A 19,394-nucleotide genomic window follows, 5' to 3' on the forward strand; every position below is an offset into this window, starting at 1 on the left:
GAGAGAATCCGAGATATATATTGAACGAGAAGTGGTAAAATGAAAAAGAAAAGTTGAATATGGTCTTTAAACTTCATTCAATGGTATTTTTGTCAAAAAATGGACAAAAGTCCAATTTTCAAATATTATGAACATAAGAGGTCCAATTAAAATGTTTTGAAGAATTTTAGGTTTAGAAAATGAAATTTCTAAAAAAAGTCAGTCCACCCAACACCTTAAGGGCCGTACTTAAGTCGAAGAATTATCTCTACGGACCTCAAGACAGGGGTCCTTAGACCAAGAGAAGCTCACGCTCGACGAGGGGTCACCCTTCCTTCTTGGCTCACCTTAAGCCTCTTAGCTCTATAAATACCCCATTCCACTAAAATATGAAAGAAATTTTTTTCAAACTTGAAAAATCTATGTCAAAATGGTTTCTCAACCCAAAACTCCCTCCCTAAAAATATCCTTGGTATATGTATATCCAAAAGGATATTTGTGTAATTTGAAAAAAAAGGAAAAATAGGAAAAAATAAATTTTTTATTTTTATTTTTTATTTAGTTAGCTTAGGATCCATAATAGATATTATGATGATCGCTTTACAATATAAAACTGGGAACTAACATTATTAAATTTGTTTCTATCATAGTGGTGCAATTATTTTTTTTGGGAAAAGTTTAACTTGTTAGATTAAAATATAGGTCCATTATGAAAATAGTTAATTTAAACGTTTGATATTGCTAAATAGCTAACGTTTGATCAATTTTAGGTAAATAACAATTTTCATGTATTTACAGATCTTAGATAATTAGCAATCTCCATATATTAGGCCACGTCATTATATATTAGGTCATGCCATTAATTAGCCTCCTGAAGTCTCAAGACCCGGTCGCGACTGAGGAAGGTTTCACCATTGAAGACACCATCAATATGGCGGCTCAAAGTGGCTCTAAGTTTAGCTTTATCAAAGGAAGTGGCAATAGAGTGGCACATTTCATTGTGCGTTGTAATTTATTCTCTGCTATTTCCTCCACTTGGTATGAGGAACCTCCTTCATGTATTACTGAACATTTGTTGGCTGATTTGGCCTTCACCCATTCTGGGCAGAGTTAATCCAATAGGTCTTTCTCTAAAAAAAAAAAATATAGGTCCATTAGGAAAATAGTTAATTTAAACGTTTGATATTGCTAAATAGCTAACGTTTGATAAATTTTAGGTAAATAACAATTTTCATATATTTACAGATCTTAGATAATTAACAATCTCCATATATTAAGCCACACCATTATTTACGGATATTTACCTAAAATTTATCAAAAGGCTATTTAGCAATGCGAAATATTTAAATTAAATAGGCTATTTTCATAATCTTCTGTTAAAATATTCGCAAAGACCAAACTAATTGGGAAAATAGATAAATATCCTAATACGAAAAACAAAGCCCAAACGCAGATAGCTAATTCACAGATTATCGTCTCCAACTTCTCAAGCACCAGCCATGGCGACTTCTTCAGGTTTCACCTCCTCTCTCCGATTTCCCAACTCGTTATTGTTGCTTTATGGTTTCCAAGTAATTGATCGTCGCGAATCGTATTATCGTTACGGTATCAAGGGTTTAGTCTATGCTTGGATACATGTCAAAAAAATTGTAGGGTTTCCGTCTTTCCCTTTTTCTGGAGAATTATTTTCAACTAGGTTGATTTTTGCTGTAGTTGAATCTTCAGAGGTCGAAACCCCCCTAAAAATATCCTTCTTCGCTCACAGAAATCCTCTGATACTTGTTTTGTAGGATTTTGATTTCACCTAACAAACAATACGTTGAATTAGGGTCTTGAGAGGGTGACGAAGTCTTCAATTTTGTCTGGGATAGATATTTTTTAGGGAATCGATTTGGCATAAAAAAAATAATTCAAGACTATGGGGATATTGCTGTGTGATTTAATACCGAGTGTTGATCATGATTGGTCGGTGTTTCAGTGGCATTCAAGTCCAGGGAAGATCACAGAAAGCAGATTGAGTTGGAAGAAGCGCGAAAGGCTGGGCTTGCACCGGCTGAGGTGGATGAGGATGGAAAGGAGATCAATCCTCATATTCCACAGTATATGTCATCCGCTCCTTGGTATCTTAATGCAGAGAGACCCGTGAGTCGTTTTGTTTCATTTTAGTGCGGTTTATATAGTCGCTGTAAAATATTGTGTCGCATATCTTTATGATGTTATATGAAGTTTTTGTTTATGGTTTGGGTGTGTAGAGTTTGAAGCATCAAAGGAATTGGAAATCAGACCCGAATTACACGAAGTCATGGTATGACAGAGGTGCGAAGATTTTTCAGGCGGATAAATACAGGAAAGGTGCATGTGAAAAGTGAGTTTAGTCTCTCTCTCTCTCTATGTTAGATTGTTTTACATTACCATAGTTTGTGTATGGACACTGTTGGCACTATCCCTGGTAAGTTCATCATCTGTCTGAACTTGAGACATGAGACTGGCTTAGAATATCCAACGTTTAATGCTTTCGATTTTTATCTTTTCTATGTGATGGATATCTGTTCTATAATATGGTTTAGGATTTTTCAAGCATTAACATGCTGGTAAGACTGGCTTGTGGTTACCATATAATTGATTTCTCCTGTTGCTTGTTGACCCATCGTTGCCATTTTCATGTCATTTGGGGAAAAAATGGTTTAAAGCCATGCTTGCTTATCTGCAGCTGTGGAGCCATGACACACACTTCAAAGGCGTGTATGGAAAGACCGCGCAAATCTGGAGCAAAGTGGACTAACAAACATATTGCACCTGATGAAAAAGTAGAGACGTTTGAGCTAGACTATGATGGAAAACGGGATCGATGGAATGGATATGATTCGGCAACCTATGCCCTTGTCATTGAGCGATACGAAGCAAGGGACGAAGCTCGAAAGAGATACGTGAAAGAACAACAGCTGAAGAAATTAGAAGGGAAAAATAATTCTGAAACTGGTGAAGAAGGCGATGCTAATGAAGATGATGATGAGGATGATTTGAGGGTTGATGAAGCTAAGGTAGACGAGAGTAAGCAAATGGATTTTGCTAAGGTTGAGAAGCGAGTGCGCACAACCGGTGGTGGGAGCACAGGAACAGTCAGGTAATGGGTTTTGCAAATTTTAAGTAGCTCGTTCTTGCCTTATGTGTTGCACTTACTTACATAATTTTGGCCTTTTCTTTAATGTTTCAGGAATTTACGTATTCGTGAAGACACAGCAAAATATCTTCTTAATCTTGATGTCAATTCTGCCCATTATGATCCTAAAACGCGCTCCATGCGTGAGGATCCACTTCCAGATGCTGATCCAAATGAAAAGTTTTATTTGGTGAGTATCTACTGAATTTACAATCTTTTGTTGATTTTGTTTTCAAGGAACAATCTTTGATCATGATTGTATTGGGCTCGTGTCTTACCAACCGCTTTAATATCATAGGGCGATAACCAATATAGAAACAGTGGTCAAGCTATGGAGTTCCAGCAGATGAACTTACATGCTTGGGAAGCATTTGACAAGGGACAGGACATTCACATGCAAGCAGCTCCGTCACAAGCCGAGTTGCTTTACAAGAACTTTTCAGTCATCAAGGATAAACTCAAGTCCCATACGAAGGACACCATTTTGGAGAAATATGGCAATGCAGCTACAGAGGAAGAAATTCCCAGGGAACTTTTACTAGGGCAGAGCGAAAGAGAAGTTGAGTATGATCGTGCCGGTAGGGTCATCAAGGGACAGGTAAAGCTATGTTTTACAATCTCGTAGGATTTCAACCTTTGGCTTCAAATATTAGTTTCAACTCTCCATGTTTCATCATTTTCAAATGATCTTTAGTTTGAGCCATTTTTTTTCCCGGTTGGTGTGGCTGCAAACTGTCTTTAATTGAATTGTTTGTGTGTGAATATCTGAACTCTCGAAATCGTTCATATTTCCAGGAGATGGCACTTCCGAAAAGCAAGTATGAAGAAGATGTATACATTAACAATCACACGAGCATTTGGGGTTCGTGGTGGAAGGATCATCAATGGGGCTACAAGTGTTGCAAGCAGGTGATTCGGAACAGCTACTGCACAGGCGCTGCTGGAATTGAAGCATCTGAGGCTGTATCAGATCTCATGAGGGCTAATATTGCCCGAAAAGAGGCCACTGAAGGTAACCCCATTTTTTCAGCAAATACTCCGTGGCTGTTTTCTGTCGTGACCAATGTGACTTCATTTGTTGATTTATGAAATGAAACAGATTCGGCTGCTCCAGTTGAGGACAAAAAGTTTGCAACTTGGGGAACTGATATCCCGGAGGATTTAGTCTTGGATGAAAAATTACTTGCCAAATCTCTGAAAAAGGTTGGTACAACTCAGTCTGAGTTTAAAAAAAAAAAAAAAGCATGAGCAATTGTCCCACCAGATTCTGACTATGAAGTTTTTGGATTGGACAGGAGGATGAAAGGAAGAGAGAGGAGAAGGACGACCGGAAGAGGAAATACAATGTCAAATGGAATGATGATGTATGTTTTTATCTTAATGCGATTCAATTCACAACCTTCACGACATTCTGCAACGTAGAAAGTATTAATACTTGGCTTTTGTGGTACTTTCAGGTTACGGCGGAGGACATGGAGGCTTACAGAATGAAGAGAGTGCATCATGACGATCCAATGAAAGACTTCCTTAACTAAGTTAAATGTAAGCCAGTGAAGGATTCTTCATCAACCCTGTTGCATTTCGTTCATACCTACGAGGCTACGACTAATGATTTAATGAAAAAAAACCTACGACCCTGTTGTCTTCGTTCATACCTACGACTGAATTACAAAGTGATTTTAGTTCAATATTGATTATGCTCTATTTTTATTTATTTATTCGAATTTACTTCTGTCATTTGAGAGAACACATGTTTGACTTTAGGATCTAAAATTGTTACATGTAGTAATCAAGGTAGTGATGGTCCTAACTAAAAATATATCGAACTCGAGTCAAACACATCAAAACCCAAGTAGGGTATTACATTTGGAAGTTCTTTGTCTGATTCTTCGGCCTGGCATTGCCTTCTTCTTTGCGTCAGGGACGCCGTGCCGTCTTCCTTTCCTCGCCTGAGTTTTCACCTTGAGCAACGTTGTGGCTTCCTCGGGTGCAGTCATTTTTATGGGGCCAGTCCACGGGGCTTGGTTTCAAGAGAAAGGAGGCAGGGAGACCGTGGGATATTATATTTGGAAGGAGAGAAGTTAGGATTTGAATGGGGGTACTTTTGTCTCATTTTTCTTTAACATGTAGTCTTCACCTGTATAAGTTATGATATTATGTTTGTCTCAATTTGTCAAAATGTCATTGATTTTTTTTTTGTTTCTCCATGAAAAGAATCACGTTTGAGCTTCATGTAGTAAAAAAAGGCACAAGTGTTTAATGATATTTTGTTTGTCTCATATTGTCTCATGGAAATGAATTACATTTGAGCTTCATGATTTCATCTAGTCAAATAAGGCACCGCAATCAAATTTTTTTCATTGAAACTTATCGCAAATTTGTCACAAGCCAAATTCCAATTTGCTTGTCCATGCAACAATTATGATACTGGCAAGTCAATACTCGTGAACTTCTCTTGACACACCTAGTATAACCTTAGTTGCCACAATGACGATATTCTCAATAACTTGAGATCTCCGAGTCCCATTTTGTGAGAATATTGTTGATTTTTTTTTTCGTCCGTGGAAAAGAATCACATTTGAGCTTCACTACTTCATCTAGTTGAATAAGGCACCGTATTCAATTTTTTTTCATTGAAACTTTGTCTCAAATTTGTCACCTCGACATATACTCCGAGAGCCACAAGTTGCCTCTGAGCTCCAGATGGTTCGTTGACCGTCGAGCAGTAAAAATGTCGGCTGTACAAAGAGAGCCCCGGCTAGAGAGATTTTCATCCTCCAACCGCCGCTAAACGAGCGAGTGGGTCGGATTTGCATGTCCTTCGTGAACCCGAGCCCAGAGAGAATGTTCGAGCACCGAGCCTCCGTGGAATCCGATCCCATCAACTGAAGACGCTCATGAAGCTCCACGAGCCTCTCCCTTGCTTGACATAAAGTGTTCTTCCTTGACGGTCTTCGTGGAGGGACTATGAAGTGCCCGACGTCTGTGCTTCACGGTGGGTCGGGTCGGTCTTCGTGGTGGGCTGACGTGCCAATTGTGCAACTCATGGCTTTGTCTCAAGACTCACAAGATGACATGACCACTCTAACTTATTGTTGTGACCTAAGGAGCCCCTGCAATTAACACAATGGTGCACGTTTAATAACCAAGAAAGAGCCCTCACTAAAATGAGTCGTCTAATTGGCCTAATGGGCATACATTTCTACCACTAAAAATCAAGTCATTACAATACGTAACGTATTGTCGTCATTACAATACTTTATATGTCGTTCTATTTCACTTTGTCGTTTCTGTATAAACGACACCAAGTTTGTTCCTTTATCACGAAATAACGGTTCTGCTGCTCGCTCACAGAGCCGAGTCGGACTGAGATATGGCGATGATGACATCACTGTACAATTCTTCTTCTCTGGTAACAACAATCCCCAGAAAGATTGTCTCATTCTCTAACCAAACGCATAGAGGTCTTTCCTTCTCTTAACCAACATTCAATTCCATTGCCATTGCCATTTCCGTTTCCGTTTTCTCTGTCGTTTACACCGAATACTCGCAGATAATCCGAACATTTGCAGATTCACCGCCAGGGCCGAGCGGACTCGGACGAGTCGCGGCGGCTCAGTGGCCTCGATGAGCTCATCGCACCGACAGTCGAAGAGAGTGTGGATATGGACGGAGAACAAGGAGGTCATGACATCAGCCGTGGAGCGAGGCTGGAACACCTTCGTCTTTTCAGCCGAAAACCGGGAACTTTCCTGCGAATGGTCGTGTGAGCTTTAATCTGAAATTTCACTTGCTAGTTCGTTTCTAGAATAGATTTTGATTGATCTACAATTGTGTTTGTTTTGGCAGCGATCGCGGTTATTTCTTGTCTTTATGTCGAAGAAGAAGGGATTTTCGATTGTGAGAATAGAAGAATTGGGTCGGCTTACAAGGTGTCGAGTCCTCGAGAGTTAGAGCTTCTTCAACAAGTGAATGAGTCGGCCGAGAATGTTCTCGTCGATCTGCTGGATTGGCAGGTAATGACTCTTTCTAGGCTGTTTTATCTTGGCGAAATTAAATGAAGGAATCGTAGACTTCACAATAGAGAAATTCGGTAATTCGGAAGATTAGATCTCAAATCGTAAATCAAGTTATGATGTATTTGTGTGCGATAATTTTGGTGTGCCATTATGCAACTTTTGTGAAGCAAAGATTCTTTTTGTTTAATATGATTTAGGGTTATGTTTGAAGGTTTGTTAATTTGGGCTTTTAAGATTTTTTTTTTTTTTTTTTTTTTTCCTACGTGGTGTTTCAATGACTGGCTTCATTAATTTGTTGCTTCCAAGAGAATATTTGTCATGAAACTTTTTGTTTCAGTGTTCTATTCCTTACTATCGTTTTGTATGGTATGATTTTCCTGCTTAACCCCCTGACAAAGTTCATCTTTTCATACAATGCTCGATTAAACTTGAACTTTGACTTTCTAAATAAAATAATATTATTATGTGATTTTGGGATAAACAGGTGATTCCTGCAGAGAATCTTGTCGCGGCATTTCAGGGAAATAAAAAAACAATCTTTGCAATTTCGAAAACTTTTTCTGAAGCACAGCTCTTCCTTGAGGTATATAAAAGCTTGCATATTTATATATATTTGAATTTTTTTTATGATGACAATTTAAGTATATTCTTTGTTTCTACAGGCACTGGAAGTCGGGCTGGGCGGTGTTGTTCTAAAAGTCGAAGATACAAAACCCGTTATGGAGCTCAAGGTAACTTGTTCTCGCGTGTCTGTTTCTTGGCTGCGAAGCAACGGCTCTTAATTCTGCTCGTAATTATCTCCAGGAATATTTTGACAAAAGAGTTGACATGAACAATATATTGAGCTTGACCAAGGCCACTGTGACTCGAGTTCAAGTAGCTGGAATGGGAGATCGAGTTTGTGTTGACCTCTGTAGTATCATGAGACCCGGTGAAGGACTACTCGTAAATCCTCTACAATCTCCATCTATTATTCAGTGGCTCTCGTTACAGTCGGCTTAGCTAATTATATGTGAACGCATTCGCTTTTGTGCTTCATGAGTGTTTAGGTCGGGTCCTTTGCGAGAGGGCTGTTTCTTGTCCACTCGGAATGCTTGGAGTCCAATTATATTGCTAGCAGGCCTTTCCGAGTCAATGCAGTGAGTGCTGAAGCTATAATCTGAATAATACAATGGTTTTTTTTAATATATATTAATTTGTAGGCTTTTTAAGGCGTCCCCAAACTACCAAATGAGTGGCATATGACAACTATGTATATATCTTTTTGTAAGGAAAATGGTCCTCGAACTATTGATTTGTCCCTTAGAAACTTAAAATGTAGTTGCCAACTAAAAAATAACTGTAAGAAATTAACTAAATTATAATCGAACCCTAAAAACACTAAATACATTTGAATTTTTTTTGGCGTGTTTGAGAAAGCTTGTGTTTTATGTTATTTAAGGATTGGATTTCTCTATTTTTGTTATTTGTTTATTATTTAATGAAAAAGTGTAATGCTACAAAATCTATAGTTGAGGACCATGGTTCTAGTAAAATTAGTTTAAAGACTGAAACGCCATCGTGCAATAGTTCATGGACTATTTGCACTAAAAGCCTAATTTATTGCCTATTCTGTTGATTGATTTGTTTGGAAAATTTCAGGGACCAGTGCATGCCTACGTAGCTGTTCCGGGAGGGAAAACGTGTTACCTCTCGGAGTTAAAAGCTGGGAAAGAGGTTATTGTGGTTGACCAGAAAGGTCAGCAAAGGACCGTGATTGTTGGGCGAGTGAAGATCGAGACTAGACCGCTCATACTAGTTGAGGCAAAGGTTGGTCGGTAGTATAGTAAAGTAGTAAACCATTAAAAATTTATCACTAAAACTTTCGTTGGTGTTTATCAACAAGATCTTTATGTCTGAATCTGTTACGTACCCACACTTTGAGAAAACATATCAGAGACGGGCCCGTAACATTAGCGGTCGGGCCGGGAATTAGTTGTGGGCGTTTCTTTATTTTTATGCTTTAGGAGTTTATTATTTGTTTTAGGCCATTTCCTATTTCGTACAAGTATTTATAGTTTCGGTAATTTTGGTTTAGGATAAAAAATGTCTCAAGAAAACGGTTGTAGTTTGGCCTACCTATAAATGGGTCTTTTCGCATTAATAGAAAACCATCTTCCAACCTATTAAGCTTAATCTCTCTCAAAGAAGAGAGATTAGGGTTAGGGGGAGAAACCTCTCTCTTGTGTTCTTGTTTTCCGGTAAATTACGGCTCGCGTTACGAGATCTCAATTCCGGGCTCATATCAGAATCTTGATGATTTCTATGCTGTTGCAGCAAGAAACAGATGGTCAAACTCTCTACAGCATTCTTCTACAGAACGCGGAAACAGTGGCTTTAGTTTCTCCGAGCCAAGGTCGTCTTATATTTCTTGTTTAAGTCTTTCTTGTATCTTACTGTATTAGCTTAATCTACAATCCCTTTATTTATTATATTGCATTGTGTAAACATTTGAAGGGATAAACCTTAAACTTCGATTTTACAGGGAGCGAGCAGCAAAAGGCAGCCATTCCTGTGACATCACTTAAAATCGGGGACGAAGTCGTTTTACGTGTACAAGGAGCGGCCCGGCACACAGGAATAGAAATCCGAGAGTTTATTGTGGAAAACTGACCGAGATGGATGAAAATAATAAAATATTATTTAAAATGTGAATGAAGTTAGTTTCTGATTCTCAGGTGGTACCATCGACTGATCTTGATCTGTTTTACTTTGCAAAAGATAGAATAAGGTAACAAGTGATTAATTATATACTAAAAAAGGTCCAAAAGGTCTATTTAGCCCCAACAATATTTATCCCTACTTGAAACAACGTTGGAACAAACCGTGTGGGGCTGAACTGTAATTTGAAGTCAACCTTGTAGTTGACTGATAATATCTTTTTTTTTTTTTTTTGCTAGTCTGGCCAGTTGACACTAACGTGTAAACTAACGTGGTCCTTAAACCTAAGAAGAAGTAACGCTGAAGGACAGTAAATTAATTCGAATTCCAATACTGTCCAAAATACATTACCCTTGACCACTTCAAAACCAAAGATCATAACAGATATATAGAAACATGAAAGCCGTGTAGTGGAAATACCCAGTTGCCCAATAAAGATCTCTTTAACATATGTCTCTTTGATTTCCAATTACAAGCTAGCCATTAACAGAAGATGATCACCTCTGTTTTCAGTCTGATGCCCACACTTTCATGGGTTTCCTGTATTTACATGTGCTTGGCTTTCACGGGTCATTCTCTTGTCTCATCAGCGGTGGTTTCAGAGCCGGGGCGGCTAGAGAGAGAAGCTCAGGCTCTGCTGGAGAGTGGGTGGTGGACTGGCTACAGCGAATACACACCGAGCCGCTGCTCGTGGATCGGTGTCTCTTGCAACGTCGAAGGAAGCGTGTCGGAGATTTCACTTCCTCCCCAAATTCAGTTGGGTGACAAGTTTGGCAAGTTCAACTTCTCTTCCTTCCCAAACCTTGTTCATCTTCAGCTGATCGGTCACGGGATCATCGGGAATATACCTCCGGAGATAGGTACTCTTCACAAGCTGTCCTTTCTCGATCTCTCTCTCAATAATATTAATGGTTCTATTCCTTCCCAAATTTGGAACTTAAAAAACTTGGAGACCTTGTACCTGGGTAGAAACATGCTTGCTGGATCTGTTCCTTCTGATCTCGGTGGTTTAACCAATTTGGTGTCTCTTTGCCTTGATTCCAATCATATAAGTGGTTCTATCCCTGTGGAAATAGGAAACTTGAAAAAACTGACCCAATTAAACCTTAGTAACAACAGGCTTGTTGGGTCAATTCCTTCCACCGTAGGCCTTTTGACCAATTTGAAATCGATGTCCCTTGGGGGGAACCAAATAAATGGTAATATTCCCTTGGAATTGAAATATTTGAAAATAATGGAACATTTGCTTCTTGGGAACAACCATCTCTCTGGACCTTTTCCTTCATTTCTGAGTCACCTTACCAATTTGGTAACACTAGATCTTTCTTGCAACAAGCTAGCTGGTGATCTCTCTCCTAATCTAACTCTGTTAACCCGGCTGGAGTATCTTAGTTTATCGTCAAACCAGTTATCTGGAATGATACCACAAAATATAGGATCAATCTCAGGGCTTCTGGTTTTGGACCTTTCGCAGAATGTCTTGAGAGGAGCTATTCCACGAAGTCTTTCCAAATGCTCCAAGTTGCAGCGCTTAGTATTGAGTCATAACTTCCTAACCGAAAATATTCCTGCAGACATTGGCCACCTTTCTGGTCTAACTTTTATTGACTTGAGTCACAACTTGCTCCGGGGGAAAATACCACCCCAACTTGGGAATATTCCCTTGCAATTGGATGGACTCGATTTGTCGTACAATAAACTACAGGGTGAAATTCCAAATGAGCTTTCCGTTTTTCCAGCCTATGCATTTTTGGGCAACGTGGATTTAAGCAGCGATGGAACCGAATTCCCTTCTCGTGTTTCATCTGGTCCAAACAGTTTCTCCATTAAGCTAGATATGAAAGTTTTTCTTCCTGTCACCATCTTCTTTGTAATCTTTTTCCTTGGGTACATGCTTTTCAACACGTGGGAGTGTATGAAAGTTCGGTTTGGGACAAGAGAAGAAAAGAACGGAAATCTCTTCTCGATATGGAATTACGACGGGAAAATCGCGTACAATGACATCATCAAATCCACAGAGGATTTCGATGCCAAATATTGCATCGGGACCGGAAAGTTCGGCAGTGTGTACAAAGCACTGTTACCAACAGGAAGAGTAGTTGCGTTGAAGAAACTTCACGAAGCCGCGGCGGAAGAGCCCTCTTTCTTAAGGAGCTTCAAGAATGAAGTGAAGGTTTTGTCGAAGACACGTCACCGGAACATAGTGAGGCTTCACGGTTTCTGCGTGCACAAGCGGAGCGTGTTTCTCGTCTGCGAGTACATGGAACGTGGAAGCTTGCACCGGCTTCTGAGAGACGACGAAGAAGCCGCGCGGTTTGGTTGGAGCGAAAGGCTGAGCATGATCGAGGGTATAGCGCACGCCTTATCTTACATGCATCACGATTGCAATCCGCCGATCGTTCACCGAGACGTGACTAGCGGCAACGTCCTCTTGAACTCGGAAATGAAGGCGTGCGTTTCAGACTTTGGCATTGCTAGACTCTTGTCTCCTTTTTCCTCGAACCGAACACGAATTGCTGGCACAATAGGTTACATTGCTCCAGGTAACAATTTCTCGAGAAAGTACTTTTAACATTTTCTTTTAATAAATTGATTGTTTTCTCCCTAGTTAAAAAAAAAAAAAAAAAAACGTCCGAGACAACTCTTATAAGTTATAAATCATATCAGTCTAGTTACTCATATAAATTTTTTTTAAACTAAAAATGCTTAAAATTATATAAATCTTTAAGACTACTAAAATATGTTTTTTTTTAAGATACTAAATATGTTTTGAGTTGGAGACATTCCAACTATCGTTGCCAGGTTTAAATTTCTGTTGGTGGATAGTTCCATTCGACGAAAAATGCCCTTGGCCAATTAGATGCTGGCGAAAATTTATGTTATCTTTGATAGTTTTCCCAGTTTTTGACGGAAATTTCGTTAGTAAATAAAATAAAAATTACTGAAATCTGGATAGCTATTTCCCGAATAAATTTTCCGGTGGTATTTTGGCGTTTTTTGACCATTTTCGATAATGGAACGAAAAAAAAACCTACATTTTATTTCTCTGCTGCATTTCTGCAACTTTTCAAACATTTCTAAATTAATATGATTCTCATTTAAAAAAAATCAACTTATGAGCTTATAAGAGTTATTTTGGATGATTTATATCATCAAGGGGCATAGTCACCATAGGCAAATATATAAGTTTTCACCTTAATTCACGTGTGTTTCTTTTTTTTTTTTTTTTTTTTTTTTTTTTTTTTTTTGTTACAGAATTTGCTTATACGACGGTTCTGACGGAAAAATGCGATGTGTTCAGCTTCGGGGTGGTAGTACTAGAAACACTAATGGGTCGGCATCCGCCGGAGCTGATAGCTCTGGTGTCATCACTGGCGTATTCATCTACGTCGATCCTGTTGAAGGACATTTTAGATTCACGTCTTTCAGATCCCGAGGGAAATCGCCGAGTCGCCTGTAGCGTGGTTCTAGTGGCGACTCTGGCCTTTGCTTGTCTGCGTTTCGATCAGAAATCTCGGCCGACTATGATGAGTGTTTGTAGACAGCTTTCTCTCCCCAAGAAATCGCTACGGCAACCTTTTGAGTCAATTTCAGTACATCAGCTGATTAAGCAGCAGATTTTTAGGGTAGACAAGTGATAGGAAAAATTGAATGTCATGTTTTGACAGGATAAATAAAATACTGTACTATTTTTTTAGACCCTAGTTTACGGCAATAGTTGATAGAAAACATGCACTTTCTTTCAACTAACGAAACCCAACGTATAAGCAATTTTAAACATATTTATAAACTTCAATAAAACTTGTTTCTAGTTTAAAAAATTTCTCTCTTAGGGGGGGCCAAGAGGGACCAGTGCATGTAACAAGAGTTGAATTCTATAATAATTAGCTTATCTGACAAGTTGTTTAACTTGGAAAAGATGTTATAATAAGTTCCTTAGGCGATAAATTTAATAAAAAAGTTAAACTTTTTATTTTTTTTTTATTTTTTTTTATATGAAAAGGACTAAAAGTCAAAACAGATTAAATATAGGGTAATTTAGCAAAATATCCAAAATGAAACTATGAAATTTGTTTTTAGCCCATGTTTTACAACTTTTAGGGAAATAGCCAACAGGTTTATGTGGCAATAATTACGGTCTAATTTACCGTTATTTATTAACAAATTCGTCATTTTCTCTCTCATACTTTTTTCCTACATTTTTTTACATAAAAACTTCAAAAAACCATATCTATCTCATATGAACTCGAAATTGAGTGATTCCAAATCCTACGGATTCGTGACGCTGAGATCTTCAAAAATAGATCTATTGTGTTTGATGAAAAATCATGTTTAATACCATAGATGTAGACAAATCACGGTACTACCTTAAATATGGAAGTAACTGAATTTTTTTGAAATTATAAAAAAAAAAATGGAAATGTAAATATGATGCATTAAACATAATTTTTCATCAAACACAATGAATCTATTTTTGAAGATCTCGACGCCACGAATTTGTAGGATCTGAAATCACTCAATTTCGAGTTCGTATGAGAAAGATACGATTTTTTGAAGTTTTGATGCAAAAAAAATTATTTGAAAAAAATAGGAGAGATAAAGTGACGAATTTATTAATAAATAAGGGCAAATCAGACCTTAATCATTGCCACATAAGTCATTTGGCTATATCACTAAAAATTGTCAAACATAGGCTAGATCCAAAATCACATGTTTAAAGTGGCTTAGTTAGTTACAAATCTCTTAAATATTTGAAGACTATTTTCTCATATGATGGACCTAAATGTCAGAGTTCATGACTATGTGCTCTAAAAAACCGTTTGATACCAAAAAAAAAAAAAATGAGGTAAATAGCCAATTAAACAATTTGAAATTGTTATATAACCAACATTTCGTAAATCTTAGATAAATAATCATAAAGATTACGGAGTCTAATAAATGAAAGTGGTTATTTACATCTGTAAATATATAAAAGTGGCTATTTATATCAGATTTACGAAATACTGGTTATATGGCAATCTCAAACGTTTTAGTTGACTAGTTACCTAAAAATTTGTTGCAAAAAAGAGAAAAAAAAATGCAAATGATTACCTGTGTTGAATCTTCTCGGTGACGAAAAAAATTCAAACATTGATTTATCCTAGTTTCTAGTCGGCGGCGAGTTTTTCTTCGTCTTCTACTTTTTCTCTTTTTTTTTTCTATTTTTTTTAAATGCAAATGAAATCGAGTGAGTATATTGCGTGTGGCAATAGATTTAGTTCTCTTTAATTCCTCGATTTGTGCGATATTAACTCCCGATTTGTTATCCATTTAAAAAAAATTAAAATCAAAAGATAATAAAGTTTGAGCGGAAATCCATTTAAAAAAAATTAAAATCAGAAGATAATAAAGTTTGAGCGGGAAGAATTTCTTAGGTATATTTGTAAATTTGCCTATATAGCAATTTCAAACGTTTACGTTAGCTATTTAAAAAAAAAAAAAAAAAATCTAAGTACACGAGAAGAAAGCAACCACAAGCAGATATGAGATGATGAATTTGGCACCTCTTCCCTCGAATTTGACTTTCCTCAGTCATGTGTGGTTGATTGGACAGATATAAATGGATATACGTAAGAATACGAGGACAATTTTCATTGGGATTTTTGAGAGAGACAAAGGAAGATACGAAGCAACAAGTGAACATTTATTTAGTCTAAAAGCTTCGAAACTTCAACTTCCCGTGCTTTCCCCGAATGAAATACTTACTTGCCTTCCACGCAAACTATTCTACAGAATCACTTCACTAGTTATTTAACAAGTCAATCAACCCATTATTGCTGCTCTCATTTCTTCACTATGACACACTCAAATCTCTTCTCTCTCTCTTTATTTCTGATACTAATCCACAGAAGTCTCGCCGTAAAAACCTCCGGCGATGTCAGAGAAGCGGAGAAGAACTGTCTGCTCCGGAGCGGGTGGTGGAGCGACCCGGATTACACCCACAACAAAACGCACTGCGAATGGTTCGGCGTAACCTGCGACGACGCCCGGAGAGTCGCCGGAATCTCCGTCGCCGGATGGTACGAAGTCGGAAGAAGCCTCGCCGGATTAAACCTCTCTTGCTTCCCGAACTTGACCCGGCTCGACATCTCCGGCGCCGGCCTCGAGGGGACCGTCCCGGCCGACTTATTAGGAGGACCTCTCTCGAAGCTCGAACACATCAACCTGTCGTGGAATCATCTCACCGGCGAGCTTCCTTTTTCCGTTGCTCGTCTTTCCCATCTCTCGGCGCTCGATCTCTCCCACAATCACCTCTACGGCCCGGTCCCGCCAGGACTCGGCCGATTGGCCTCTCTGGCAGTGTTGAACCTCAGTGGCAACTCGTTCCGCGGGACGATCCCTTCCTCGCTCGGGCTTATGAAGGGCCTGAAATACTTAGACCTCTCCGACAATGATCTCGAGGGAGATTTGCCTCGACTCAAGATCTCGAGCCTCGTCGAGCTCAACGCGTCTCACAATCACATCTCTGGACCGGTGCACCCTGAGCTCGTCGAATTGACTGCTCTAGATCTTTCTTACAACTCTCTCCGGGGAACGATCGGAGAGCCGCTCCTCCGGGCCTTTCCTATGGCGTTCATCGGAAACGAGGATTTATGCGTCAAAGCCTCGGGTTTTCTCTACTGCTTCGGGATGGAAGCCGCTGGGACCGACACTCCGACCGAAACCCTTGCCCCGAGCCTAAAGAAGTTCAAAATCGCGGTCGCTCTTCTGATCGCCTGCGTTGTATTGCTCGCCGGAGGGATAGTAATATTGGCCTACCTCGAGCGCCCACGCGGAAAAAGAAGAACTCGTTCCGCTAGCAGCAACGAAGAAGAATCGGCGGAAAAAAATGTGTTCTCGATATGGAACTACGACGGGAAACTCGCGTTCCGCGAGGTGGTGAGGTCGACAGAGGATTTCGATATCCGGTTTTGCATCGGCACCGGAGGCTACGGGAGCGTCTACAGAGCGAGGCTCCCGGAAGGAAAGACGGTCGCTCTGAAGAAGCTTCACGGATCGGAAGCCGATGAGCCGAGCTTCCGGAAGAGCTTCGCGAACGAGGTGGAAACTCTGACGCAGATACGCCACCGGAGCATCGTGAGGCTCCACGGATTCTGTCTGCACAACAAATGCATGTTCCTGATTTACGACTACATGGAAAGAGGAAGCTTGTTCTGTGTCCTGAGCAACGACGCCGAGGCTTTGGAATTGAATTGGAGCAAGAGAGTCGGTGTGGTCGAAGCTGTGGCTCACGCGCTGTCGTATCTGCACCACGATCGACACCCTCCGATCGTCCATCGTGACGTCACCACCACCAACGTTCTGTTGAATTCCGAGCTTGAAGGCTTTTTGTCTGATTTCGGTACGGCTAGATTACTCGACCCCGATTTGTCTAACCAGACCGTGATTGCCGGTACTTACGGCTACATCGCTCCCGGTAAGTTAAACCATAGTTTTAAAAATTGGTTCACTTCTTTTGCTGCGTTTTTCAATATTAAATACTCTTAAAAAAGTATCGGCTAAATAGCAGGTTGAAATTAGTGAAATTGTAAAATAGTTGCAGTTGGTCTAAAATTAGTGAAATAGTCTGAAATTTTTTAATAAGAGTGTCAGTTTTCTAACTTTGTCTATTTTAAAGATGAATTAGTTTCAAATAACTACTTCCTATATATATATTTTTTTTTCTTTCATGCCTACCAAGTTTTTACAAAAAATGCTAAGAAGAGAATAAATTTGAGCAAACTGAAAATATATATTCCAATTTACTATTGTTTTCTTTTGGGTGACCACTGATTTGTACAATTTGACATGGATTCAGAACTAGCCTACACAATGGCTGTGTCGGAGAAATGCGATGTTTACAGCTTCGGAGTGGTGGCGCTTGAGACGTTGATGGGAAGGCATCCGAGAGATCTCATATCATCATCTTCTTCTTCGGAAACGCGGAATATAAAGCTAAGTCAAGTTTTAGACAAAAGACTCTCGCTTCCGAGAGATCCGATCGTCGTGAGTGACGTCATTCTTGTTGCCACATTGGCATTTGCGTGCGTCAACGCCAATCCAAAATGTCGACCCACAATGAAGGAGGTGTCTCACCAGCTTAGTCACCAAAGAACAAGAAGAAGAAGAGTCTTAATCAAGCGATTAAGTGATGTGACTATAGGTCAGCTTATGGTTTCAGAAGAATTTATGTTTGAATGTTTGAAGTGAGATATAAAAAACTTTTAAGCTCAAACTTTGCAGGGAAAAATTCTTATGTGTGTGTTACTCTGCCTCTAACGAGTACACTGAGTTGTACAGCGAGTTGTTTCCGAACTAATTTGTAATAATATCCGTACATTTGTGGAAACATTATTTGCAAAATTTAATTAAATCTCTATCAGACTACTACTTCATGAAGGTCTAAAATAATCTCACTAAATTGACTTATAAGTTGGACTTATTTGAAGCATTGAGAGTCTGTAACTCAGTTAATTAGTAGGTTCCATTGCATAATAATTCATTAACCTAAAAGTCTTCCACTAGATTGAATATGAAATCAATTGAAAATGAGAATAATAATCTATGACCTTACTAACTTGTTAAGTCCCTTATTAACTTATTAACTTGAAAATGAGAATAATAATCTATGGGACCGACCAACTGAGACAAGATAAGTTTGGGTGGACTAACGATGCAGAGAAGGCCTTCTTCAAACTCTAGTATTACCAACTAGCTTCTTGTGATTTGAATATCTCAGTTCATAACATATATCTTGCGAGTTCTCTTCACCTTCATGGATGTGGGATCCTTAATAGTCCATTAATCGATCCAATGCAAACTACATTTAAAGCTTTTTGTTTGATTTTGGTGTGGCTTTAGATTACTAGACCGCAACCAAACCGTGATCTGATCACCATTGGTCCTAAAAAGTCGTAAATAATATTATAAATTTGTTGACTTATTTCATTGCAACTTTTAATATTAAATATCCTTAAAATAATCAAAATGATTCAATTACTATACATATATATATATATATATATATATATATATTTTAAAATTGCCAGGGAAAAAAAGTTTTGAACAAACTTTAAAGATATATTTCTTATATTTCCTAAATGTTTTTGGTAAACACTGATTTGTTCAAGCTAGTATTGAGAACTAGTAGTGACATATTAGCTGGGATAAAATATTTCCACCAAAAATTATTTTTCTGATGGTGTTACATCCACAATAATAACACAATAACACTGATATTACGTGTCTCGGATTATTATTCTGTTATCTTGATTGTAGTTTCTCCTAAAGAGGGGAGTCAGACGATGGAAAATTCTATGAAAGTTGGGCTCATTTTTATGTGAGAAAATTCTTTCTAAGAGACTTTTCTGGTTTGTCCATTATGCTGTACCTGTCATTGTCAAAGTCAATGTTAAAATAATTATTGCTCAAAGTCCAATACTACAATTATCCTATTATAATAAAACTTCATATCATATGGACTAAGGAATTATAGCTTACTGTTAGTATATGAGTTC

General features: G+C 38.6%; 3 protein-coding genes across 5 annotated transcripts; all 3 read left to right on the plus strand.

The window, feature by feature from the left end:
- Nucleotides 1-1,368: 1,368 nt before the first annotated feature.
- Nucleotides 1,369-5,452, plus strand: LOC149406503 (pre-mRNA-splicing factor SLU7-A). Of its 2 annotated transcripts, XM_089607255.1 has the most exons (11): nt 1,369-1,494; nt 1,958-2,121; nt 2,232-2,344; nt 2,690-3,103; nt 3,194-3,329; nt 3,438-3,737; nt 3,935-4,151; nt 4,239-4,342; nt 4,435-4,503; nt 4,597-4,681; nt 5,061-5,452. In XM_089607255.1, exons 1-10 carry the CDS (start codon nt 1,479-1,481, stop codon nt 4,672-4,674), a joined length of 1,611 nt encoding a protein of 536 aa, XP_089463381.1. In that variant the 5' UTR covers nt 1,369-1,478; the 3' UTR covers nt 4,675-4,681; nt 5,061-5,452. The 2 variants fall into 2 exon arrangements, with proteins under 2 accessions (XP_089463381.1, XP_089463373.1); XM_089607247.1 differs by lacking the exon at nt 5,061-5,452 and having other exon boundaries at nt 4,597-4,853.
- A 1,018-nt stretch (nt 5,453-6,470) lies between these two features.
- LOC149406504 (3-dehydroquinate synthase) lies at nt 6,471-9,870 on the plus strand. 2 transcript variants are annotated; one of them, XM_089607311.1, is made up of 10 exons: nt 6,471-6,603; nt 6,693-6,905; nt 6,989-7,155; nt 7,643-7,741; nt 7,821-7,889; nt 7,963-8,103; nt 8,208-8,297; nt 8,800-8,967; nt 9,475-9,553; nt 9,683-9,870. In XM_089607311.1, the coding sequence occupies exons 1-10, from the start codon at nt 6,513-6,515 to the stop codon at nt 9,808-9,810; spliced, it is 1,245 nt and encodes a 414-aa protein (XP_089463437.1). In that variant the 5' UTR covers nt 6,471-6,512; the 3' UTR covers nt 9,811-9,870. The 2 variants fall into 2 exon arrangements, with proteins under 2 accessions (XP_089463437.1, XP_089463445.1); XM_089607319.1 differs by having other exon boundaries at nt 6,500-6,603; nt 6,712-6,905.
- A 481-nt stretch (nt 9,871-10,351) lies between these two features.
- LOC149406505 (uncharacterized) lies at nt 10,352-18,488 on the plus strand. Its single transcript, XM_089614109.1, has 4 exons — nt 10,352-12,401; nt 13,114-13,493; nt 15,631-17,314; nt 17,696-18,488. Exons 1-4 carry the CDS (start codon nt 10,352-10,354, stop codon nt 18,085-18,087), a joined length of 4,506 nt encoding a protein of 1,501 aa, XP_089470235.1. The 3' UTR covers nt 18,088-18,488.
- The last annotated feature ends 906 nt before the right edge of the window (nt 18,489-19,394 follow it).

Source organism: Urtica dioica, chromosome 1, assembly GCF_054948205.1.
Source record: "Urtica dioica subsp. dioica isolate 48M chromosome 1, U.dioica_male_clone48M_v1_H2, whole genome shotgun sequence".
In the NCBI taxonomy this organism is placed as follows: Eukaryota; Viridiplantae; Streptophyta; class Magnoliopsida; order Rosales; family Urticaceae; genus Urtica; species Urtica dioica.

Excerpts from the sequence above, each read along its gene's own strand:
- LOC149406505 (XM_089614109.1), top strand. The coding sequence starts at position 10,352 with ATGATCACCTCTGTTTTCAGTCTGATGCCCACACTTTCATGGGTTTCC. Across the intron at positions 12,402-13,113 it reads AATAGGTTACATTGCTCCAG|AATTTGCTTATACGACGGTT; the intron begins GTAACAATTTCT and ends TTTTTGTTACAG. Across the intron at positions 13,494-15,630 it reads AGATTTTTAGGGTAGACAAG|AATCACTTCACTAGTTATTT; the intron begins TGATAGGAAAAA and ends ACTATTCTACAG.
- LOC149406504 (XM_089607311.1), top strand. The coding sequence starts at position 6,513 with ATGGCGATGATGACATCACTGTACAATTCTTCTTCTCTGGTAACAACA. Across the intron at positions 7,156-7,642 it reads TCGATCTGCTGGATTGGCAG|GTGATTCCTGCAGAGAATCT; the intron begins GTAATGACTCTT and ends TGGGATAAACAG. Across the intron at positions 8,104-8,207 it reads GACCCGGTGAAGGACTACTC|GTCGGGTCCTTTGCGAGAGG; the intron begins GTAAATCCTCTA and ends ATGAGTGTTTAG.
- LOC149406503 (XM_089607255.1), top strand. Across the intron at positions 3,330-3,437 it reads CAAATGAAAAGTTTTATTTG|GGCGATAACCAATATAGAAA; the intron begins GTGAGTATCTAC and ends TTAATATCATAG. Across the intron at positions 4,343-4,434 it reads TTGCCAAATCTCTGAAAAAG|GAGGATGAAAGGAAGAGAGA; the intron begins GTTGGTACAACT and ends TGGATTGGACAG.